Consider the following 20,803-nt stretch of genomic DNA (forward strand, 5'->3'; position numbering starts at 1 on the left):
ATAAGCTAGATTTTTTTCTAAGCTTGTTGTTTTAGAGGAAATGGACAGTCATAATGCATAAGCTAATGTGTAGTCAGAGAAGCTGACTAGAAGATAAGTCTCTTATTTCTATCTGAAATTGCAAGTATATTTAGAAATTTTCTCTAAGCAGTTTTTACATACCTCATTTCCTTTTCGTCAGCAATGTTTTGTAGCTGCAGGTGTAAAAAAATGTAGGTTGACCACATAAAACCAACTTGGACACAGGCTGTCATTTTGCAGATTCCACTGGATAATAGGTATTTTTAAAATAATAAAGGGTATTTAAAATATGCTTCTCTTTTGGATTTTCTAAAAAAAAAAAAAAAAAAAAAAGACCATTGATTACAAAAGCCAGATCACATTTCTCCATGTAATTAAGGGCATTTTTGATGGTTGCCATTGCCATACAGGTTTTGCTTTATTCACTTTATTTCATTTAGTATTTTTAAAGGCATTGAGCTAAGAACTGTGGAGGGGATGAGGGAAATATAAGTGTCTGCAAAAACATAACCTCATCTGGAAGAGATAATGAACAACGCAAGGTAGTATAAAATCAAATTATCAGTGTAATGGTACAGATCTCGGATTCAGAAGATGGAGACAGTTATAATCTTTTCTAAATAATTTAGTACTTGATTACCCACTGTCTTGTACTATGTATTAAATTACTTATAAGAAACATTCAAAAAGCTTTTGCCTTACAGTCTGCATAAAGTACCCCTCGGTTTTTCTGATTTTGATCCAATGGTAGTCCGTAGGGCCAGCCCTTGCAGTGAATCATTCCTCAAGGGATCACCTCTTATTCCTGAAATTAAATTCTGTCTCTACCAATTCGTGTGAATAGCTAAAATATACTGGTCTCAAATTCTATCCAAGTATTCACAGTCTTTACTCTAGATGTATTATCTGCAAAGCATTATTATTATTATTACTATTATTATTATTATTAGTTTTGCTTTTCCTTCTGGATTTTATTTTCTATGTTTTAATTCTTATAATATTTAATTTGATAGGGAAAAATAAAAACCTGTGTTATGTGCCTGATAATATGCTAGATACTTTTCACATGTATTCTCTCATTTTTATCTGTGCACATAAACCACAACTTTCTTCTAGACGGTTGTTATTAATCATTCTCATTTTTAAAGTTAAGAAAACTGATGTCCAGAGAGGTTAAAATAAATTGTCTAACATTTGAGCAGGCAAGACGTCAGCATCTGGTATTAGAATATAAGTTTGGTTGCTTTTTTGAATTAGAGTTTACTAAAAGACAAAGAATTAAATATCTTGTGCTAAAAAAAGTTGAGTAACAAGTAGCACAGAATTGAAGATGAGACAGAAAATAGAAGAAAATACCATGAGTGAGAGACCCAGAAACAGACACATGAAGGCTTCAGATATTGGAATTGTCAGGCATAGATTTTAAAAAAACAACTGTGTTGCTATGCTCTTTTCTACCAAATACAAGCACGCTTGAAATTGTTAAGAAACTGAAAAATGCCAACTGGTGACATTGTATATTTGAAATGGAAGCAAATAAAATTTTAGAATGGTAAAGTATAAGTGAAATTAAGAAGATGGTTTGATAGACTAGACACTGCTGAGGAAAGAGCCCATAAACTGGATAAATGAGTATTAAAAACTATTCAGAATGCAACACAGAGAAACAATAATTTGAAAACTTCAACAGAGTATAAATAATGAGAATAAGGCCTCTAACATTTTTTCACTGGAGTCCAATAAATATTAGCTATTATTATTATTACTGTGTCACTTCTTGCTTAAAATTTTTCAATATTTCCCACTGCGTACAGAATTAAATATATACTTGTATACTAATAAAACTTCCTTCTACTTAAACTTAGCCTCAGCTTTTCCCTAACACAAGATAACAGCTTTGTCTTTGCTCTTTTTTTTTTTTTTATAAATTAATTTTTATTGGTGTTCAATTTACCAACATACAGAATAACACCCAGTGCTCATCCCGTCAAGTGTCCCCCTCCGTGCCCGTCACCCATTCACCCCCACCCCCCGCCCTCCTCCCCTTCCACCACCCCTAGTTCGTTTCCCAGAGTTAGGAGTCTTCATGTTCTGTCTCCCTTTCTGATATCTCCCACACATTTCTTCTCCCTTCCCTTATATTCCCCTTCACTATTATTCATATTCCCCAAATGAGTGAGAACATACACTGTTTGTCCTTCCCCGATTGACTTACTTCACTCAGCATAATACCCTCCAGTTCCATCCACGTTGAAGCAAATGGTGGGTATTTGTCGTTTCTAATGGCTGAGTAATATTCCATTGTATACATAAACCACATCTTCTTTATCCATTCATCTTTCGATGGGCACCGAGGCTCCTTCCACAGTTTGGCTATTGTGGACATGGCTGCTAGAAACATCGGGGTGCAGGTGCCCCGGCGTTTCATTGCATCTGAATCTTCGGGGTAAATCCCTAACAGTGCAATTGCTGGGTCGTAGGTCAGGTCTATTTTTAATTCTTTGAGGAACCTCCACACAGTTTTCCAGAGTGGCTGCACCAGTTCACATTCCCACCAACAGTGTAAGAGGGTTCCCTTTTCTCCGCATCCTCTCCAACATTTGTTGTTTCCTGCCTTATTAATTTTCCCCATTCTCACTGGTGTGAGGTGGTATCTCATTGTGGTTTTGATTTGTATTTCCCTGATGGCAAGTGATGCAGAGCATTTTCTCATGTGCATGTTGGCCATGTCTATGTCTTCCTCTGTGAGATTTCTCTTCATGTCTTTTGCCCATTTCATGATTGGATTGTTTGTTTCTTTGGTGTTGAGTTTAAGAAGTTCTTTATAGATTTTGGAAACTAGCCCTTTATCTGATATGTTATTTGCAAATATCTTCTCCCATTCTGTAGGTTGTCTTTGAGTTTTGTTGACTGTATCCTTTGCTGTGCAAAAGCTTCTTATCTTGATGAAGTCCCAATAGTTCATTTTTGCTTTTGTTTCTTTTGTTTTCGTGGATGTATCTTGCAAGAACTTACTGTGGCCAAGTTCAAAAAGGGTGTTGCCTGTGTTCTCCTCTAGGATTTTGATGGAGTCTTGTCTCACATTTAAATCTTTCATCCATTTTGAGTTTATCTTTGTGTATGGTGCAAGAGAGTGGTCTAGTTTCATTCTTCTGCATGTGGATGTCCAGTTTTCCCAGCACCATTTATTGAAGAGACTGTCTTTCTTCCAGTGGATCGTCTTTCCTCCTTTGTCGAATATTAGTTGACCATAAAGTTCAGGGTCCATTTCTGGATTCTCAAAAACAGACACATAGACCAATGGAACAGAATAGAGAATCCAGAAATGGACCCTGTCTTTGCTCTTTTTACCTCCATGCCCTTCCTTAGGTTTTTATGTTCCGTCTAAGCTTTCTTGCCCGAAAATGGAAACATTTCACAGGCCTCTCTTCCTTCCCAGCCATGGTCTGGTGATTGTTTCCCCTCTTGGTGTGTCATTGCGCTGCCTTTATTATTAGATCTTAAGTCATATTGCATTATACTTTGTCTATGTGTCTGATGTCACATTTGATTGTATACGTCTTGAGGGCATGGATTTTTAGACATTTTATCAAAATTTATATTTTTTTAAAGCAGTTTCAGTTTCCCAGTAAAAAATGGAGCAGAAGGTATAGAGGTTTATTTCTCTCATGCCCATACCCACACACCCCCCCCCCCACTATCACATTACCTGCTGTGGTGGTACACTTGTTAGGGTCAGCAAGCCAACATTGACCTGCTGCTATCATCCATTGTCCATGGTTTATGCAAGGGTTCACTCCGGATGCTGCACATGCGATGAGCTTAGACAAATGTATAATGACATGGATGCACCAACACTACCGTACAGAAGAGTTTTACTGCTGTAAAAATCCTCTGTGCTCCATCGATTCATCCTTCCTTACCTTCCACTCTCTGCCTAGAGGTTCTTTTTAATTTACCCTTAGAACATAACATACTACTTGACACATAGTTGCCCCCAAATAAATGTTTTTAGATTATATGGTTGAAAGAATGAAAGGGAGGGACAAATGGGAGAGAACTGGGCCTTCTTTTAATTGTCTTGCTGACTGATATTTTATCTCTGTTTCAATATTTACTCATAACAATTCTATCCTAGTCAGAAGAACAACTAATGTGACCATCTTTCAAAACTCTGCATATTCTTGAGACACTAATTCAAATCTCATCTATCCATTAAACCTGAGTCAGGAATGAACTCTGGGTACTTTTAAGACATATTTAATAAATGATCTATTTAATTCAATGCGTCACATTTGTATTTTTCTGTTGTTGTTTCACAAGCCTATCTCTGGACTCCCCAGTGTAACTGACTTATATTTTATATGATGGGTAGAGTTTTTATCCCCTTGCTTTTAATAAGCAAGAGGTGTTTTCATGAATTATTACTTTTTACTTGGGATTGTAGACAATGGCCATGGAACAGAGAAACCTGCTAATCTATAAAGAATTCACAGTCTTAGTTTCCTTTGCATGAGTTCAACTGTCTAGGACAGAAAATTATTGGGAACTAATGAAAACAAATTTTTTTGTTTTTTTGGATTTTTTGTTTTGTTTTGTTTTAGGTTTGAACTTGCAAGAGTCTCCATACAAAGCTGTAGAGGATTGCCAAATTATCATTAAAATAATATAATTTCCATGGGCTAGCAAGAGTTATTTATAGAATTTTCCGTCCTTTTCCAAGTATATTAAACATTCCAAAACTGCATCTTTTTTGTTATTTAGTTTTGATAAAAATTTAAGAAGAAAGTTTTATGCATGTTGCTGGTTTTAAAGTCATCACTTTATTTCTCCTCCAACCCTTAATACTAAACATAATGGAGAGATTTTTGAAATTTCATTCAAATAGTTTGTATAAGAAGATGTCCTTATCTGGCTGTGATAGTTTTGTGTCAGTCTACATTGCAAAACTATTGTGCACAAATGTCAATTTTTCCTCAGGTTAATTCACTGGGATGCTTCTCAACAGTTTGATGGATTTCTGGGAAAATTGATTTGAAGAGGCTTGAATTTGGGTTTTATGACTCAGGGAGATACAAAACTTCCACTTCAATAAAGATCAAAACCCATTTGAAAGATTATGGGGAAAACTTAGCCCAATCATATAAAAAATCATATTCATCTTATTAAGATGAAGTTTGGGCAATTTGTATAATGTAGTCTTGATAGCTGTGTTGGGTGATCTATCATTAGGAATTAATAATAGTACTCTTCCTTCTTGGAATAATACTACAGAGTGTAGTTACCATTCCAAAAGAAAGCAAAGCATTCAATGAACATTATCCTTAAAATATACTTCTGTGCATATTCTTCACTATGATCCTGTAATCGTTACCAGTTTTTAAGTTGAAATCTCAATTCGTGTTGACTAAAGTGATTTCAAGTCTTGAAAGGTAAACTGAGTGATTAGGTTTATGGCAGTTTTATTTTTATTCACAGATAATGCATCTGAGGTAGCAATTACTGCTCCAGGAAATAGTAACCATAGAAACAGCTCGACAGGCCCAACACCTGACTGCTCACCTCCATCCCCTGACACTGCCCTCAAAAATATTGTAAAAGTAATTCGACCTCAGGTAAGTGCCCAGAATGACATCATCTGCAGTAGTGTATATTGTTTTTGAATCATTGCATGTATACTCCTTATATTGCAATGCCTAGACCATTTTATGATCTGCAAGTACATTAAAAAAATTTTTTTTTTGCAAATACATTTTTAGATTAAAAGGAAAGACTTAGAGAAGGATGTTTCCCTCCTTGGAAACATCCAAGGAAACATCCTTCCTTGTTTCCAAGGAACATCCTTCCTTGGAAAATTCATTATTGTTGGAATAATGAATTTGTATGCTACATGAGAAAAACAAGTGAAACTTAGAGAAATGGCTATTTTACATATCATTTCCTCTCACGTTTTGATAATCATGCTCCAATTATTGAGCTGTTACATGTTTTCTGAGTTTTTCTGCTACTTTTGTCTTCATTTTCCTGGACATATTGCATTATTTGTGATCACTTCTCTATCTTCCAAACCAAGTTGTTTTGATAGTTTTCTTTAAATTCTCTATTCCTTATGGTTTACAACTAATTTTGTCTGTGTTTGATAGTGCATCTCTTGTTGCTCCTTATTTGTCTCCAGTGCTCACTTTCTTCTAGCTTGTCTCCCTCTACCTTTTGTTCTTTTTTTTTTTTTTCAACTTCTCTCACTTGTTTGTATGGGTTTCTTTCTCTCCCCTCTCCTCTTTCAGTTGGATTTCCCAGTAGGCGGTTTGCAGGCAAGCTTTAGAAATATCATTGGAACAAGCTGTTCTGTGATATTTCATTGAAAATAGCACTTATAAAGCTGTTTGCATTACATTTTTGCCAACAGATGGACTCAGAACATGGAATTGGTGGTGTTCTCAACCTGGCTCATTCTGAATGGGCCTCACAAAATCCAAGAGAGGGGGACTTTGGATCCAATCAATGCCATTCACCATCTACTTAGATATATAGTATGAACAAATCCTTTGAGCCAATTTGCAAGAGATATGTCTCTTTTAGGACTGTTTTGGTCTAAATGAGCAATGATTTGCTTAATATCTTCAATATGATTTATTTTAGTTTATTTTCATTATAATCATCCTCATGAATAAAATGGTATTTTAACTTCATATATTCACTGTAGCTTATAGAACACTTTCACATAAACTGTTTCATTTAACCTTCATTAATTTCAAGGGAATGTCATAGTGTTATGGATAAGGATATTGACACTCTAAAGGGGTGAACTTGTACAACTGATTCAAAGTTCCTTCTCTTTTTTTTCTCAATGTAATAGTTGCCTCTTCCAGTCCTGCTCAGAGATTAGAAAAATCTTCTTGCATTTGTACAACATCTTAATGAGGATGGAGCTCAGGTTCATTCAGGCAAGATAACATTTCACGCAGTGTCCCAACTACTGGAGGAGGAAATGTCTTCATAGATCCCTTCTTTCTTTTCAGAAAAAATTGATCTAGTTCATTTGCTTCAAGAAATAAACCTCACTACAGCCAGATTTAGATGCTAAATGTCACATTTGTCTTCACTGGTTCTCTCATTATATGAAGGTGTTTCTGGTGTTACTGTGCAGTCATTACATTTTCAGCATTTTTAATTACTTAGGTAGGAGGTTATATTATATATAAATGAGTGTGACGTCCATTACTAAACACATTTTTAGATCAACGTAAATTATCTAATGTAAATGCATTTAGTCACCCAATGAATAAAACGCAAATTTCTTTCTTTCTTTCTGTGTATTTGTAATCTAATCAACTCTAAGAGATCTTACTCTATAAATTCTTCTTTGTATTCTCTGTCATATTTTTATTTTAGTTTATTTTGGTAAATTGAAAAAAGTAGCAGTGGCCAAAAATTCCATTTTGACTTGATTACTTGGTTTTGTCGTTATTAAATGTTTATGAAGGCAACTCATTCCACCTTCTTTTCTTAAATGTTGTAATGATGATTTAGGAAGGGAAAAAATTAAGTGAGAAAGTCAGGATACTAGGGTGATGGTATTTAAATTTGAGCCAATGCAGCCTGTAAGTATGTATGTAATAGGACAGTAGCAGCTAAGGTGTGTAATTGGAAAAGAATATAACCTCAGTTGGGCTACTCTTCCTTTCACCTCAGAGACTTTGGTGCTTTACCTATTTCTTCTTATGAGTTCTGATCTTCTGGACTCCATACTCATTGTAAAAAGCAGATAATAGAAAATTCAAGCAGAGGCACCTGGGTGGCTCAGTCAGTTAGGCATCTGCCTTGGCTCAGGTCATGATCCTAGGGTCCTGGCCAGTGTCGGTATCCGACTCCTTGCTCAATGGGAAGCCTGTTCCTCCTTCCCACTTGTGCTCTGTCTTTCACTATCTCTCTCTTTCTCTCTCAAATAAATACATTTTTTGAAAAGTTCAAATGGAAGTAATTATGAGGGATTTTAAGTAGGACATGTGATTTCAGAAAAAGGCTTGGAGACTAGAGGGTGTGGATGGGGGACAGCTAGATGGATAAAGTAGTGGACTCCCTGGTGTGTTCTGACAAGTCACAGGTGTGTCAGGGATGGAACACTGTCAAGAGTTTACTGTTCCAAAGAAAAGATAATTATTGGCTAGCTTATATGAGAGCCCATATTTTTGATCACAGGTTTAATCCTCTAAAGTATTTGTTAATTCTGGCTTTATGTGTGGAAATGCAAGAAATTGAAATTAGGTTGACTTGCAGTATTCAAACTTTTTTTTTCATTTACTAATTAGACATTAATAACATGGTTGAAATTATTGTTTCACTCTTAAAACTGGTGATGAGCCTTGGAAATAAAAGTATAAGAACAACTCTTATCCATGAATTTACATTTATTTGCCCAGGTATTAGCAGATGTGTTCAGTCTTATTGTGAGAAGAATGACCTAGAATAGATAAGAGATGAAAACAAAACTTTCATCTCATTCAGTGGAGACTTCTTAGAGCAAGTTACTTCTCCTTACCTCATATGCATGTATTAACGTAATATACTTTTTTTCATAATTCTACCTGTAAATGGAGAATATGCCTTATAACCAAGGAGTCCTTGCTGTCACAATGAGGTAGGCCTGATTACACCTTGCATGTGTTTCTGATTAGTGTGTTAATAACTTGGAAGTTACCAACTTGTGGTGCTTTGTTAAGTTCAATTTTATTTAGCATATTTACTAACTCACTAAGTCACAGCTGTTAGTCCTGTATCTTGCGTTTGATCTTTTTACCTTTGCTCAAAATTCATGTCTCAAAATTCTCCAGATTGTGAAGCATTCTATTTTCAATTCACAGAGGCTGAAATATTTATATGCTACTGGTAAACCTTTGTTTCTCTCCAGTATATTGACCCAAAAGGCCGAGTTTCTCTACTTAGATGAATTCACAAGGCTGGGTTTATTTACATATGCTGGAAAATAAAATTATTTTGAAACTTGAGAAAGTACTTCTAAATACTTGAAAAATTATTACTGTTGAATAAATTTTAAGTAAGTCTGTTGAAACATCAAGTTTTCTTCTTTCTACTAATCATATGCTACCTGTAATAAGTTTTTGGGTTTTTTTAAGGTTTTTGTAGTGAAACATCTTTTTCCCCCTAACTGAAGAATAAAACACAATTTGATGAATTTTGACTATTTGTATATGTAAGTGTAACCACTACTCAAGGCAAGATATTAAAACATTATCATCATCCCAGAAAGTTGTTTCAATCAACTCTACCCAGTCCCACCTTAGAATAACTCCTTTCTGATTATCATCACCATAGGTTAGGATTGTCTGTTCTTAGACTTTATATAAATGGAATCCTACAGTGTATGTGTGTTTTATGTATGTCAGTGTCTAACTTCTTTCACTCAACATAATGTTTTTGGGATTTGCTTATATTGTTCTTTTTTGCTGAACAGTATTCTCTTGGAGCAATATAGTACAATTTTCTCTTTTCCTGTGGATAAATATTTGTGTTTTTCTGCTCTTTACTATTTTGAATGAAAATGTTGTGAATACTAACATTTACATCTTTTATAGCTATGTATTTTAATATAGATACCAAAGAGTAGGATTGTTGGGTCATAGATAGAAGAGTAAATAACTTTATAAGAAACTTCCCTAAAATTTTCCAGAGTAGTTGTTCCATTTTATAATCCCCAACAGAAATGTGTGAGAATTTTAGTTTCTCTACCTTCTCTCAAACATTTGGTGACTTTTAAATTTTTTTTAGTTTAGCCATTCTTATGGGAGTGAAAAGATTTCTCATTAGAGTTTTAATTTGCATTTTTCTGATGACTAATAATGTTGAGCACCTTTACCTGTGGCTATTGCCCATTCTTAGATCTTTTGAGGCATGCCTATGCAAGTCTTTATAATGCAGTTGTTTAATTTCCCACTTGTTATTTGTCCTGTAATTCCTAGAGATATGGGTCCTTATCAGGTTTCTGTACTGTAAATATTTTTCCTCAGTGTGTGGTTTGCCTAAATATCTTTAATGGTGACATTGGTGAACAGAATGTTTTAATTCTGGTGATAGCCAGTGTATCAATTTTTTTTTCTTTCATGGTTTGTGCTTTTTGTTTCTTGTCCAGGTTGTGAATACATATATACCCATATTTTTTTTTTAATAAAAGCTTTCTGGTTCTTGCTTTTATATTTAGTTCTATGATCCATCTCAAATTGTTGTGTGGTGTGAGGTAGGAGTTGAGATTATTTTTTTTCCCTACATGGAAAAAGACTTTCCTGTCCTCATTGAATTGATTTAATACTTTATTATTGTTTATTACTTTCACTTTCCAATTGTTTGTTGTCAATATATAGAAATGCAATTGAATTTTGTATTATCCTTTTATCGTGCCAGCTGGAAAATTTCATTTTAAAAGTTTAGATTTAAAAAGAAATACATTTCTTAGAGTTTTGTCTGTCATTGAGATTAATGACAGTTGTACTTCTTTTCTAGTCTTTATATCTTTTGTTTCTTTTCCTTACTGCTGTGCCTGTAGTGCAATGGTGTATAGAAGTGGTAAACCCAAAAATCCTTGCCTTATTTTCTAGCTTTGAGGGAAACCATTCAGTATTAAGCATAATATCAATTATAAATTTTTATATGTACTATTCTACTCCTAGTTTGCTGAGTTTTTAGCATAAAAGGGTGTTGATTTTTTTTTAACTTTTTCTGTATATATTTAGCTAATCACATCATTTTTTTCTCCTTTTTCTGTTGATGTAATAAGTTAAATTGTTTTATTATAAATGTTAATTCAACTTTGCGTTTCTGGGATAAATACCACTTGGTTATGAAGTTTTATACTTTTTCTGTGGTATTTGATTCAAAAGGCAATTTGGATAAAGCTTTAGTGTGTAGAGAGATGGATTAGATGTAAGGGAGTCAAAGATGACTAATGATTTGAGCCCAGTTGGCTGGGATTTTGAAATGATATTTATAGATATAGGAAAGACTTGAGCAGAAGTTCATTTTGATGAAGGAGAAAGATGATAAATTTGGTTTTGTAAACATATTGAGTGTGGGGCATGATATACAAAGTAGGAATACTGGAGTGGAGCTCTGATGAGAGAATTGGAGCCTAACGTGAAGATTTTATAGTCAGTTATAGAATTTGATGGTGAAAGGAAATAGTACCAAAGATAGGGTGCTAGGAAATATTTACACTTAAGCAATATAATATTTGTCGAACACCTAATATAATTTAATTTTCATAGTATTTTAGAATTGATATTATTATTTTAATTTTATAGATGAAGAAATTGAGAAGGGAGAAGTTTAATAACTTCACATATACTTCAGGAAGGCCTTAGCAAGAGAGAAGGAGCACTGAGAGATATAAAAAAGATAAAACATTACCATGAATATAAAGGGAAAAAAGAAAGTTGAAGAAGAGATTAGTCAAATTGTCAAAAATCATAGAGTGATGATGTAAAAGACAGATCGAAATGTCACTTTATTTGGTGGTTTTGAGGGCAAAGGCCTTCAAGAATGCAGAAAAGGTAGAAGCTTAAAATGGGGATTGTTGAAGAGTTGGGGAAAAGCAATGCGTTGATTGCAGATTATTCTTTTGAATAGTTTGGTGGTAAAAGGAAAGAAAATAATACGGCAGTGTGCTGAAGGAAAGGCAAAGTTGAGGAGAGAGTTTTTCTTTTATTTTGGATGCAGGAAATTAAACTTGGTTGTAGAAAATGGGAAAGAGGAAACTAAAAGTTAATTGGAGAGATAGGAGTGATAAGGACTGAAATGTTAAATTTTATAATAGGAGGAGTGACTAAATGCAATTAGCTTCAAACTTCAACTATTCTTGGCATTACTGGACGCAGGAGATACTTTGGGTAAAGCATTAGTTGTTAGAGCACTGGATTCTTGAGCTGTGCTCTTGGTGGTGGTTTTAGTCAGATGATTTTTTTCCTTCTTCTTTCTTCTGTTTTATGACACATATCAAGTGTAAAATGACAGAAGAGGGTGTTCAGGAAATGGCCCTAGGTGAAGGCAGAGAAAGAGTCTATTGTTAGCACAATATTAGAAATCCTCAAAACATGTACTTAATATTGAACATTATAATAACATTTTAGTGAAGGTAAGTAGATGTTAACAGGAGTCAACCTGAAAAATAGGAAAGTTCTGATATCTTGAAGTGTCCCTGGTACTATCCAGATCTTACCTCATACTTTAAATTCTATCCCTCATACTTTAAATTCCATCTTAAGTGGAATTCAACACAATGAAATGACTGCAGGGTGCATTCTTTTGCAGCTAGTGAGGAACCCTATCAAAAAGAAGCAAACAGGCCATAGAGGTAAAGAAAAGAAAAAGTCAAGGGGCCAGTTATTCTTTTTTTTTTAATAATAATAAATTTATTTTTTATTGGTGTTCAATTTGGCAACATACAGAATAACACCCAGTACTCATCCCGTCAAGCGCCCCCCTCAGTGCCTGTCACCCATTCGCCCTCACCTCCCGCCCTTCTCCCCCTCCACCACCCCTAGTTCATTTCCCAGAGTTAGGAGTCTTCCATGATCTGTCTCCCTTTCTGATATATCCCACACATTTCTTCTCCCTTCCTTTATATTCCATTTCACTATTATTTATATTCCCCAAATGAATGAGAATATATAATGTTTGTCCTTCTCTGATTGACTTATTTCACTCAGCATAATACCCTCCAGTTCCATCCACGTCGAAGCAAATGGTGGGTATTTGTCATTTCTAATGGCTGAGTAATATTCCATTGTATACATAAACCACATCTTCTTTATCCATTCATCTTTCGATGGACACCGAGGCTCCTTCCACAGTTTGGCTATTGTGGACATTGCTGCTAGAAACATCGGGGTGCAGGTGTCCCGGTGTTTCATTGCATCTGTATCTTTGGGGTAAATCCCCAACAGTGCAATTGCTGAGTCGTAGGGCAGGTCACATTCCCACCAACAGTGTAAGAGGGTTCCCTTTTCTCCGCATCCTCTCCAACATTTGTGGTTTCCTGCCTTGTTAATTTTCCCCATTCCCACTGCTGTGAGGTGGTATCTCATTGCGGTTTTGATTTGTATTTCCCTGATGACAAGTGATGCAGAGCATTTTCTCATGTGCATGTTGGCCAGGTCTATGTCTTCCTCTGTGAGATTTCTGTTCATGTGTTTTGGGGCCAGTTATTCTAACGAGACTGAGGAAGATAGATTTGAAAAAGATAAACTGCTTCTGAATTCCTACCCATGATGGACCCTGTTTAGATCAGGTGATAATTCAACTGAAGAAAATAAATATTTTGGATATTCTTCTGGATTTTGTGTGGGCTTAATGAGCTAATAATAAGTTAATGATAAACCATGCTATCTCTCTTCAATTATGGGGTTGCATAAAAATCTTGCCAAATCTAGAATAACATTTTACTGGGCACTGTAGGGTTATAGAATACATATGCTAAATTTTAAAATTAGAAATGAGAGTGGGTATGTAAAGAGCAGAGGCATGTAACTCAGAAAGAGTACAAAACATTGTATTGGGTTGCCGCAAAAATAGATAAGGAATAAAGAGATCTTCAAAGAGATAATCTTTTCAAAATATATTTTTTATTATTGAGTATTGAGCCATTTATTTTTATTAGTGAGTCTGTGTTCATTTATTTCTTCTAAAAACCCTGCAAGGTAGGTACTGTTTTCTTTATTTCACTGATTGGGGCTGAGACTTAGAAGGTTGAATAATTTGCAGGGTTACATAGCCAGCGACTGGAAGAGCTCTGGTCTCCTCACTCCAGTAGCCTGTTAATGTTAACTAGCTCATTGGGGAGAAAATAATCAAGGTGAAATATTGATATTCCAAAGGGTTTATGAAGTTTAGGACGAGAATAATAGATTGGAAAAAGGAAGAAGAGCAGAAACATAGATGGCAACAGTTTGTACCCCAAAATTGGGAAGCAAAGAAGACTATATTCAATAATTTGGAGTCTTTCCACCAAAGGCAAGTGAATAAAGGTTAAAAGTACAAATATAAGAACATAACCTTAGATGAAACAAAGAACAGTTTGGAAAGGGGGAAGAGATTAAGAGAGAAGTCTGTGGCCCTGACAATTGACCAGTAGCCCTTGACAAATTAGAATTTCCTGGGAAGCTTTAAAAAAATAAATAAATAAAAAGTCTAGGCCTAACCCCAGAAGCAATTAAATCAATAATTCTAGAGGCAAATATTTTTTAATCCGGTATTCTTGTATAGGCTATAGACGGTCCATGAAACTCATGGAATCATATGCAAAATTTTGCTTGTAGGTGACTTTTTCTGGGGATTAAATTCTAGTCATACCTATGTCATAGACCTACCCTCTGTGTAACCTTTATGACCTTCAATTTGTCAGTTAAGTGAGAGTGGTATTTGCCTTACATGGCTACCTAGTAAAACTCAAATCAGATAAAATGTGTCGTAGTGTGGTGTAAATTGTAAAGCTATAGGGTGACCCATTTTGTAATCATAGTGGTGATTAAATCATGTTTGCCCACATTTGAAATACAGCCTTTGAGGGACAATCTTCCTACTCCTATGGTCTCATCTACAAATAGGTCTGATGATAGCAACCTTCGTTTCAACACATGTATGTGAGAGCCTTTTAAATTTTCCATTTGAAACTACCTAGGATGATGCTAGCTAAATATGGGATGATCACTACCTCCAGCATTTTATTTTTTAGAGTTCTGCATAAGAGAGCCATAGAAAGTATAAACTCCTGAGATTTGGGGTAGGCAGTCGGGATAAGAATGCATGGATGAAATATATTCTCTGGGGAAAATTTCCTTAAAAAATAAAATATCTACCAGATAGTAGCATTGGTATAACTGTCTTAAATGTCTTAAGTAGCAGACTAGAATTTGAAATCTAGTCTCATCTCTCCTATTAGGTCTCCTGTTATTGACTTGCCCTGGGTAAAGTTAAAAGCCCCCAGTTACCTCTGCCTTTAAATTCATGGAAACCTATTTGACCACATAATGAATAGTATATCTAATGTATACAACTGAAGCTGATCACTTCAATTTCCTAACCTGGTGTTTTCTAATATTGTGGAATTTAGCTATGAAAGCACCACAGTGTACTTTGTTGCTTTATTTATTCATTAATTTAATAGATATAGTTGAGTGCTTACTGTATGCTGAGTGTCCTAAGTGGAGATTTGAATATGAAAATGATGTAAAGGAATGGTGAATCAATTGAGGGAGACTATATTCTAAACAGATAATGTTTGGAATTCACTGAATGCTCCTGGGGCTCATTCTCCGACCTTTTCTCTTCTCAGTCTACTCCCACTCTCTATGTACCCACATCCAGTTCCAGAGCTTTAAATACTATCTATATGTGGATGACTCCTAAATTTCTATCTCCATCCTCAACCACTTTCCTGAACTCTTGGCCCATATCCAGCCAGCTACTCTAAATCTTAGTTGATTAAAGAATACTTTAAGCTTAGCATGTGTAGCATTAAACTTTGCATTTCACTTAATGGCAGTCCGGGCTAAAAGAATTGACTCCATCCTTGATTCTTTTCTTTCTCTCACATCCCCATATCCAATCCAACAGAAAACCCTCTAGACCTATTCCTAAAGTATAGCACAGGACCCCCTGGCAGTTTCCCAGACCCTTTCAGAAGTTCTATGAGGTCAAAACTATCTTCATAATAATACAGAGACATTTTGCTTTTCTTCACTCTTATTTGTAAGTGAGTGCTCCATGGAGTTTTCCATTGTTGCACCATGACATGCAGTGGCATCACGGCTCTGATGTCTAATGAAATGTGTACTTTTATATTCTTAGGTTTTAAAAGTATCTCGGGTTTATTTTTTAATGTATTAAATATTTACAGATATGACCCTCATGAACAAAAACTTTTTAGTATTCTCAATAATTTTTAAAGGTGTGAAAGTGTCCTGAGATCAAAGTTTAAAATTTGCCCTCTGATTTCCCTTTCAAAATATTTCTTGACTTGGGACCCTCTTACCATCTGTTCTCTGTCACTTTCCTATAAACCATTAACATCTCTTGCCTGAATTTTTGAAAAAGTCTCTTACCCTAATCCTGGCATTGACTATTGTACCCTTATTTTGCTTTTGCAAATTGGCAGATAGACTTTTATAAATTAGATCATGTTAATTCACCTGGCCGACCTTACAATGTCTCCTCCCCTCACTCAGTGTAAAGGTGTACAGTACCTTAAATAACTTTATTTAATCTTCTGACCTATCTTCTGCTATTCTCTACATACTTCATTTTTTGCCAGCCTTCCCATCTTGCCTGCATTACCTCGGATAAGCCAAACAGTTCCTGCCTTAGGAATTTTGTTCTCATCATTCACTTGTCTGGAATGTGTTTCTCCCGGAGACTTCATGGCTCATTATCTTTCTTTGTTCAGGTCTTTCAGATGCCACCGTATCAGAGAGACCTTCTCTGAGCACTGAATATAATAAAGTAGCCATAACTTTACTTTCTGTCTCCTTTATAACATTTTTCTCCCCTGAATTAGTATTTGTGTGTTGGTTGTTCAGTGTCTTCTTCCCCAATTGAATGGATGTTCCATGTTGTTGTATTATGATGATGATTAATTCAGTGCTCAATACCAGCACCTAGAACAGCACCTGGTATATAATTGGTGGTCAATAGATATATCTGAATAAATTAAGTGAGTGTGGTTGGGTAAAGGGCAGTGAAAACTGTTTTATGAAGAGGGTACTCAAATCAAACTTATATTTGAATAGGAATTTGTTAAATGAAATGGTAGATATACAGTCCAGGGATAAGGATAGGAGGAGAAAGGCATTTATAATTTTTTTACTTAAAAAATATCTTATTTATTTTTTCATGAGGGGCACAGAGAGAGAGGCAGAGACACAGGCAGAGGGAAAAGCAGGCTCCATGCAGGGAGCCCAATGTGGGACTTGATCCAAGGACCCCAGGATCACAACCTGAGCCAAAGGCAGATGCTCAATTGCTGAGCCACCCCGGTGTCCCTATAATGTTTTTTACTTAATACTATGCCAAATTCACTAGATATTATAATAAATCAAAAAGTCCCCACCAGATGTTTTACCCCCTTCCCCATAATCGTCATGTCCTAATCTCTCTGGAGTACTCATTCTGAATAATAATCTGGGGGATAAGAGAAGTTTCCATGGTCAAATATGTTGAGGGAGTACAGGGTTAAATACTTTTCTTCACTGAAAGATTCTTTATAGCTTTCCCCTACAGCCACCCTGGAAACCCATTAATATTTTTCACAACTAGTGATCCACAAAACACAATTTGGGAAACATGATCTAGGTCATTGGATATACTTCTTTACAACTGACCCTAGCAATTCCATTTTAGTTAGATTTTTCCACTCATTCTGCACAAGTTCATACTGTTGAGAAAGGGAACATGCTGACTCAGCAATAAATACGTGTCGTTCATTTAGCGTGATCAGAGTGATACCTATACACTCTACTTAATCCTCTGAGCAACCATGTGAAATGATAGGACCATTTTGATTCCTATTTCATGTATGAGGAAAAGTAAAGTTAGTACACTGTATATTGTACTGTGTTGAAAAAATGAGTTTTAAATCAATGGTGTTAAATGACTGAAAAACAAGTAATTAGAAGGATCTATATTTTTCACTGTATTTTTCAATATAGAAGGATCTATATTTTCATTCATACTAAAATACAGTATTATTTTAACATAATTCTATTTTACATTGATTGAGTTCGAGTCAGAAAGTTTCTTTCAATCATTATGTGGGTACTATGAAGTATAAAAAAGTTTACATAGTAGATTTCAGGAGACAAATTAACTACACTTCTTTCTTTCTCTCCCACATTCAGAACCAAGTGAGAAATGATTGCAGAAGTTGGGCAGATTAAAATCAAATGTCATAATTTTTTATTATTGCTGATAGAACTGATTGGACAGTGTGATTCTAGATACGTCGCCAAGTGTGCTTGCTATAACTTTGCCCCTAAATTAAACACACATCTATACCCCATCACTGGCAATCTGCAGGATGATTTTGCTATGAAAGAGCAAAGAATGTATACATTATGCTGATATGTTAGGGGAAAGTGCTCTAAGATGAGGCTGGGGAAGATGGGGAACCAAGCAGATCTCAGTATGAATTGTAGATTTTACTCCATGTGCAACTAGAGGCCAGTGAAGAGTTTTAAACAAGGATGTGACGTGATTTGATTTACATTTTAAAAAGATACTCTGACTAGAGAATACTTTATGTAGATCAATCAAAAGCAGGGGAAATAATTAGAGTTTTGTGGTTGCCTAGGAGAGAGAGTGCAGTTGTTTGGATCAGGGTTGTAAAGTGAAGGTATAGAGAAGTGGATGGTTTTGAGACACATTTTCAAAGCAGAACCTATGCTACTTACTGTTGAGTTGAATTCAGAGGATATAGGATATAAATCAAGTCTGTCTAGGTTTATGGCTGTAAGAATTATGACATTTACTAAAATGGTGAAACCTAGGGGTTTTTGTATGTTTTGTTTTGGTGTTGCTGGGAATGGGGAGCAAGAGTCAAAGTTGTGTTTTGGCTACATAAAATTTGAGGTAAGGAAATACTTCCAGTTGGGAAGTAGATGGTTAGATATAAGTGTTTCTAGTCCTTCCACTGTGTACCTTAAGCATTGTATGTATACTTCTATATTATTATTATATGGATATTGTAAAAGTCTATGCATCAAAAAGATGATAAAATTTTATGGAAAGCATATTAATTGTATTATTCTTTATAAAAGCAGAAATTGAAAATGATCCCTAACTAGTCTATAAAATTCCTCTTTAACACCCAGTACTCATCCCATCAAGCACCCCCCTCAGTGCCCGTCACCCAGTCACCCCCATCCCCGCCCACCTCCCCTTCCACCACCCCTAGTTCGTTTCCCAGAGTTAGGAGTCTCTCATGTTCTGTCTCCCTTTCTGATATTTCCCACTCATTTTCTCTCTTCTCCCCTTTATTCCCTTTCACTATTTTTTATATTCCCCAAATGAATGAGAACATATAATGTTTGTCCTTCTCTGATTGACTTATTTCACTCAGCATAATACCCTCCGGTTCTATCCACGTCGAAGCAAATGGTGGGTATTTGTCATTTCTAATGGCTGAGGAATATTCCATTGTATACATAGACCACATCTTCTTTATCCATTCATCTTTTGATGGGCACCGAGGCTCCTTCCACAGTTTGGCTATTGTGGACATTGCTGCTAGAAACATCGGGGTGCAGGTGTCCCGGTGTTTCATTGCATCTGTATCTTTGGGGTAAATCCCCAATGGTGCAATTGCTGGGTCGTAGGGCAGGTCTATTTTTAACTCTTTGAGGAACCTCCACACAGTTTTCCAGAGGGGCTGCACCAGTTCACATTCCCACCAACAGTGCTAGAGGATTCCCCTTTCTCCACATCCTCTCCAACATTTGTGGTTTCCTGCCTTGTTAATTTTCCCCATTCTCACTGGGGTGAGGTGGTATCTCATTGTGGTTTTGATTTGTATTTCCCTGATGGCAAGTGATGCAGAGCATTTTCTCATGTGCTTGTTGGCCATGTCGATGTCTTCCTCTGTGAGATTTCTGTTCATGTCTTTGCCCATTGCATGATTGGATTGTTTGTTTATTTGCTGTTGAGTTTAATAAGTTATTTATAGATCTTGGATACTGGTCCTTTATCTGATACGTCATTTGCAAATATCTTCTCCCATTCTGTAGGTTGTCTTTTAGTTTTGTTGACTGTATCTTTTGCTGTGCAGAAGCTTCTTATCTTGATGAAGTCGCAGTAGTTCATTTTTGCTTTTGTTGCTCTTGCCTTTGTGGATGTATCTTGCAAGAAGTTACTGTGGCCAAGTTCAAAAAGGGTGTTGCCTGTGTTCTCCTCTAGGATTTTGATGGATTCTTGTCTCACATTTAGATCTTTCATCCATTTTGAGTTTATCTTTGTGCAGCACTATTTTTTAAACTTCTTTTTTAATCAAACTATAGATGACAAGCAATGGTATATTTGTTTCAGGTGTGCAACATGGTAATTTGACAATTCTATAGTTTATACAATAATGTTTGCAATAACTGTAGTTACCGTAGAGCATTATCACAATGTGATTGACTATATTTCTTATGCTATACTTTTTATCACCCTCCTTATTTATTTTATAACTGGAAGTGTGTACCTCTTAATCCCGTTCACCTATTTTGCTTATCCCCTCACACCCTTCCCTTCTGGCAACTCCCTGTTCATTCTCTGTATTTATGAGTCTGCTTCTGTTTCTTTTTTGCTTGTTATTTTTTTTGTGTGTGTGTGTGTATTCCACTTTTAAGTGAAATGAAATAATATTTATCTTTCTGTGTCTGACAATTTCAATGCATAATATCCTCTAGGTCCATCCAAGTGCTGTAAATGGCAAGATTTCATTCTTTTTCATGGCTGAATAATATTATATTATGTATATATACATGTTTTTATCAGTTTTTCAATAGATGGGCAGTTAGATTGTCTTCATATTCTGGCTATTATAAATAATGCTAAAATGAACATAGGGGTGCATATATCCATTTGAATTGGTATTTTCATTTTCTTTGTATAGATACCCTGAAGTAGAATTGTTTATTTTTTTGAAGAATTCTGTACTATTTCCCATAGTAGTTGCACCAATTGACATTTCCATCAATAGTCCACAAGAGTTCTCTTTTCTCCACAGCTTCACAGTGCTTGT

The 20,803-nt window shown here is 35.5% G+C and overlaps 1 protein-coding gene across 8 annotated transcripts in view; it reads left to right on the plus strand.

Annotated features, from left to right (window-relative positions):
* The window catches only part of ANKS1B (ankyrin repeat and sterile alpha motif domain containing 1B), a 1,038,970-nt gene that overhangs the window by 408,581 nt on the left and 609,586 nt on the right, over window positions 1-20,803 (plus strand). For all 8 annotated transcript variants that reach the window (XM_055336281.1, XM_055336283.1, XM_055336282.1 and 5 more), the window contains exon 11: window positions 5,500-5,636. In XM_055336281.1, the coding sequence (XP_055192256.1) occupies window positions 5,500-5,636 (137 nt within the window). The remainder of the gene's footprint in view (window positions 1-5,499; window positions 5,637-20,803) is intronic.

Source organism: Nyctereutes procyonoides, unplaced genomic scaffold, assembly GCF_905146905.1.
Source record: "Nyctereutes procyonoides isolate TBG_1078 unplaced genomic scaffold, NYPRO_anot_genome, whole genome shotgun sequence".
Classification (NCBI taxonomy): Eukaryota; Metazoa; Chordata; class Mammalia; order Carnivora; family Canidae; genus Nyctereutes; species Nyctereutes procyonoides.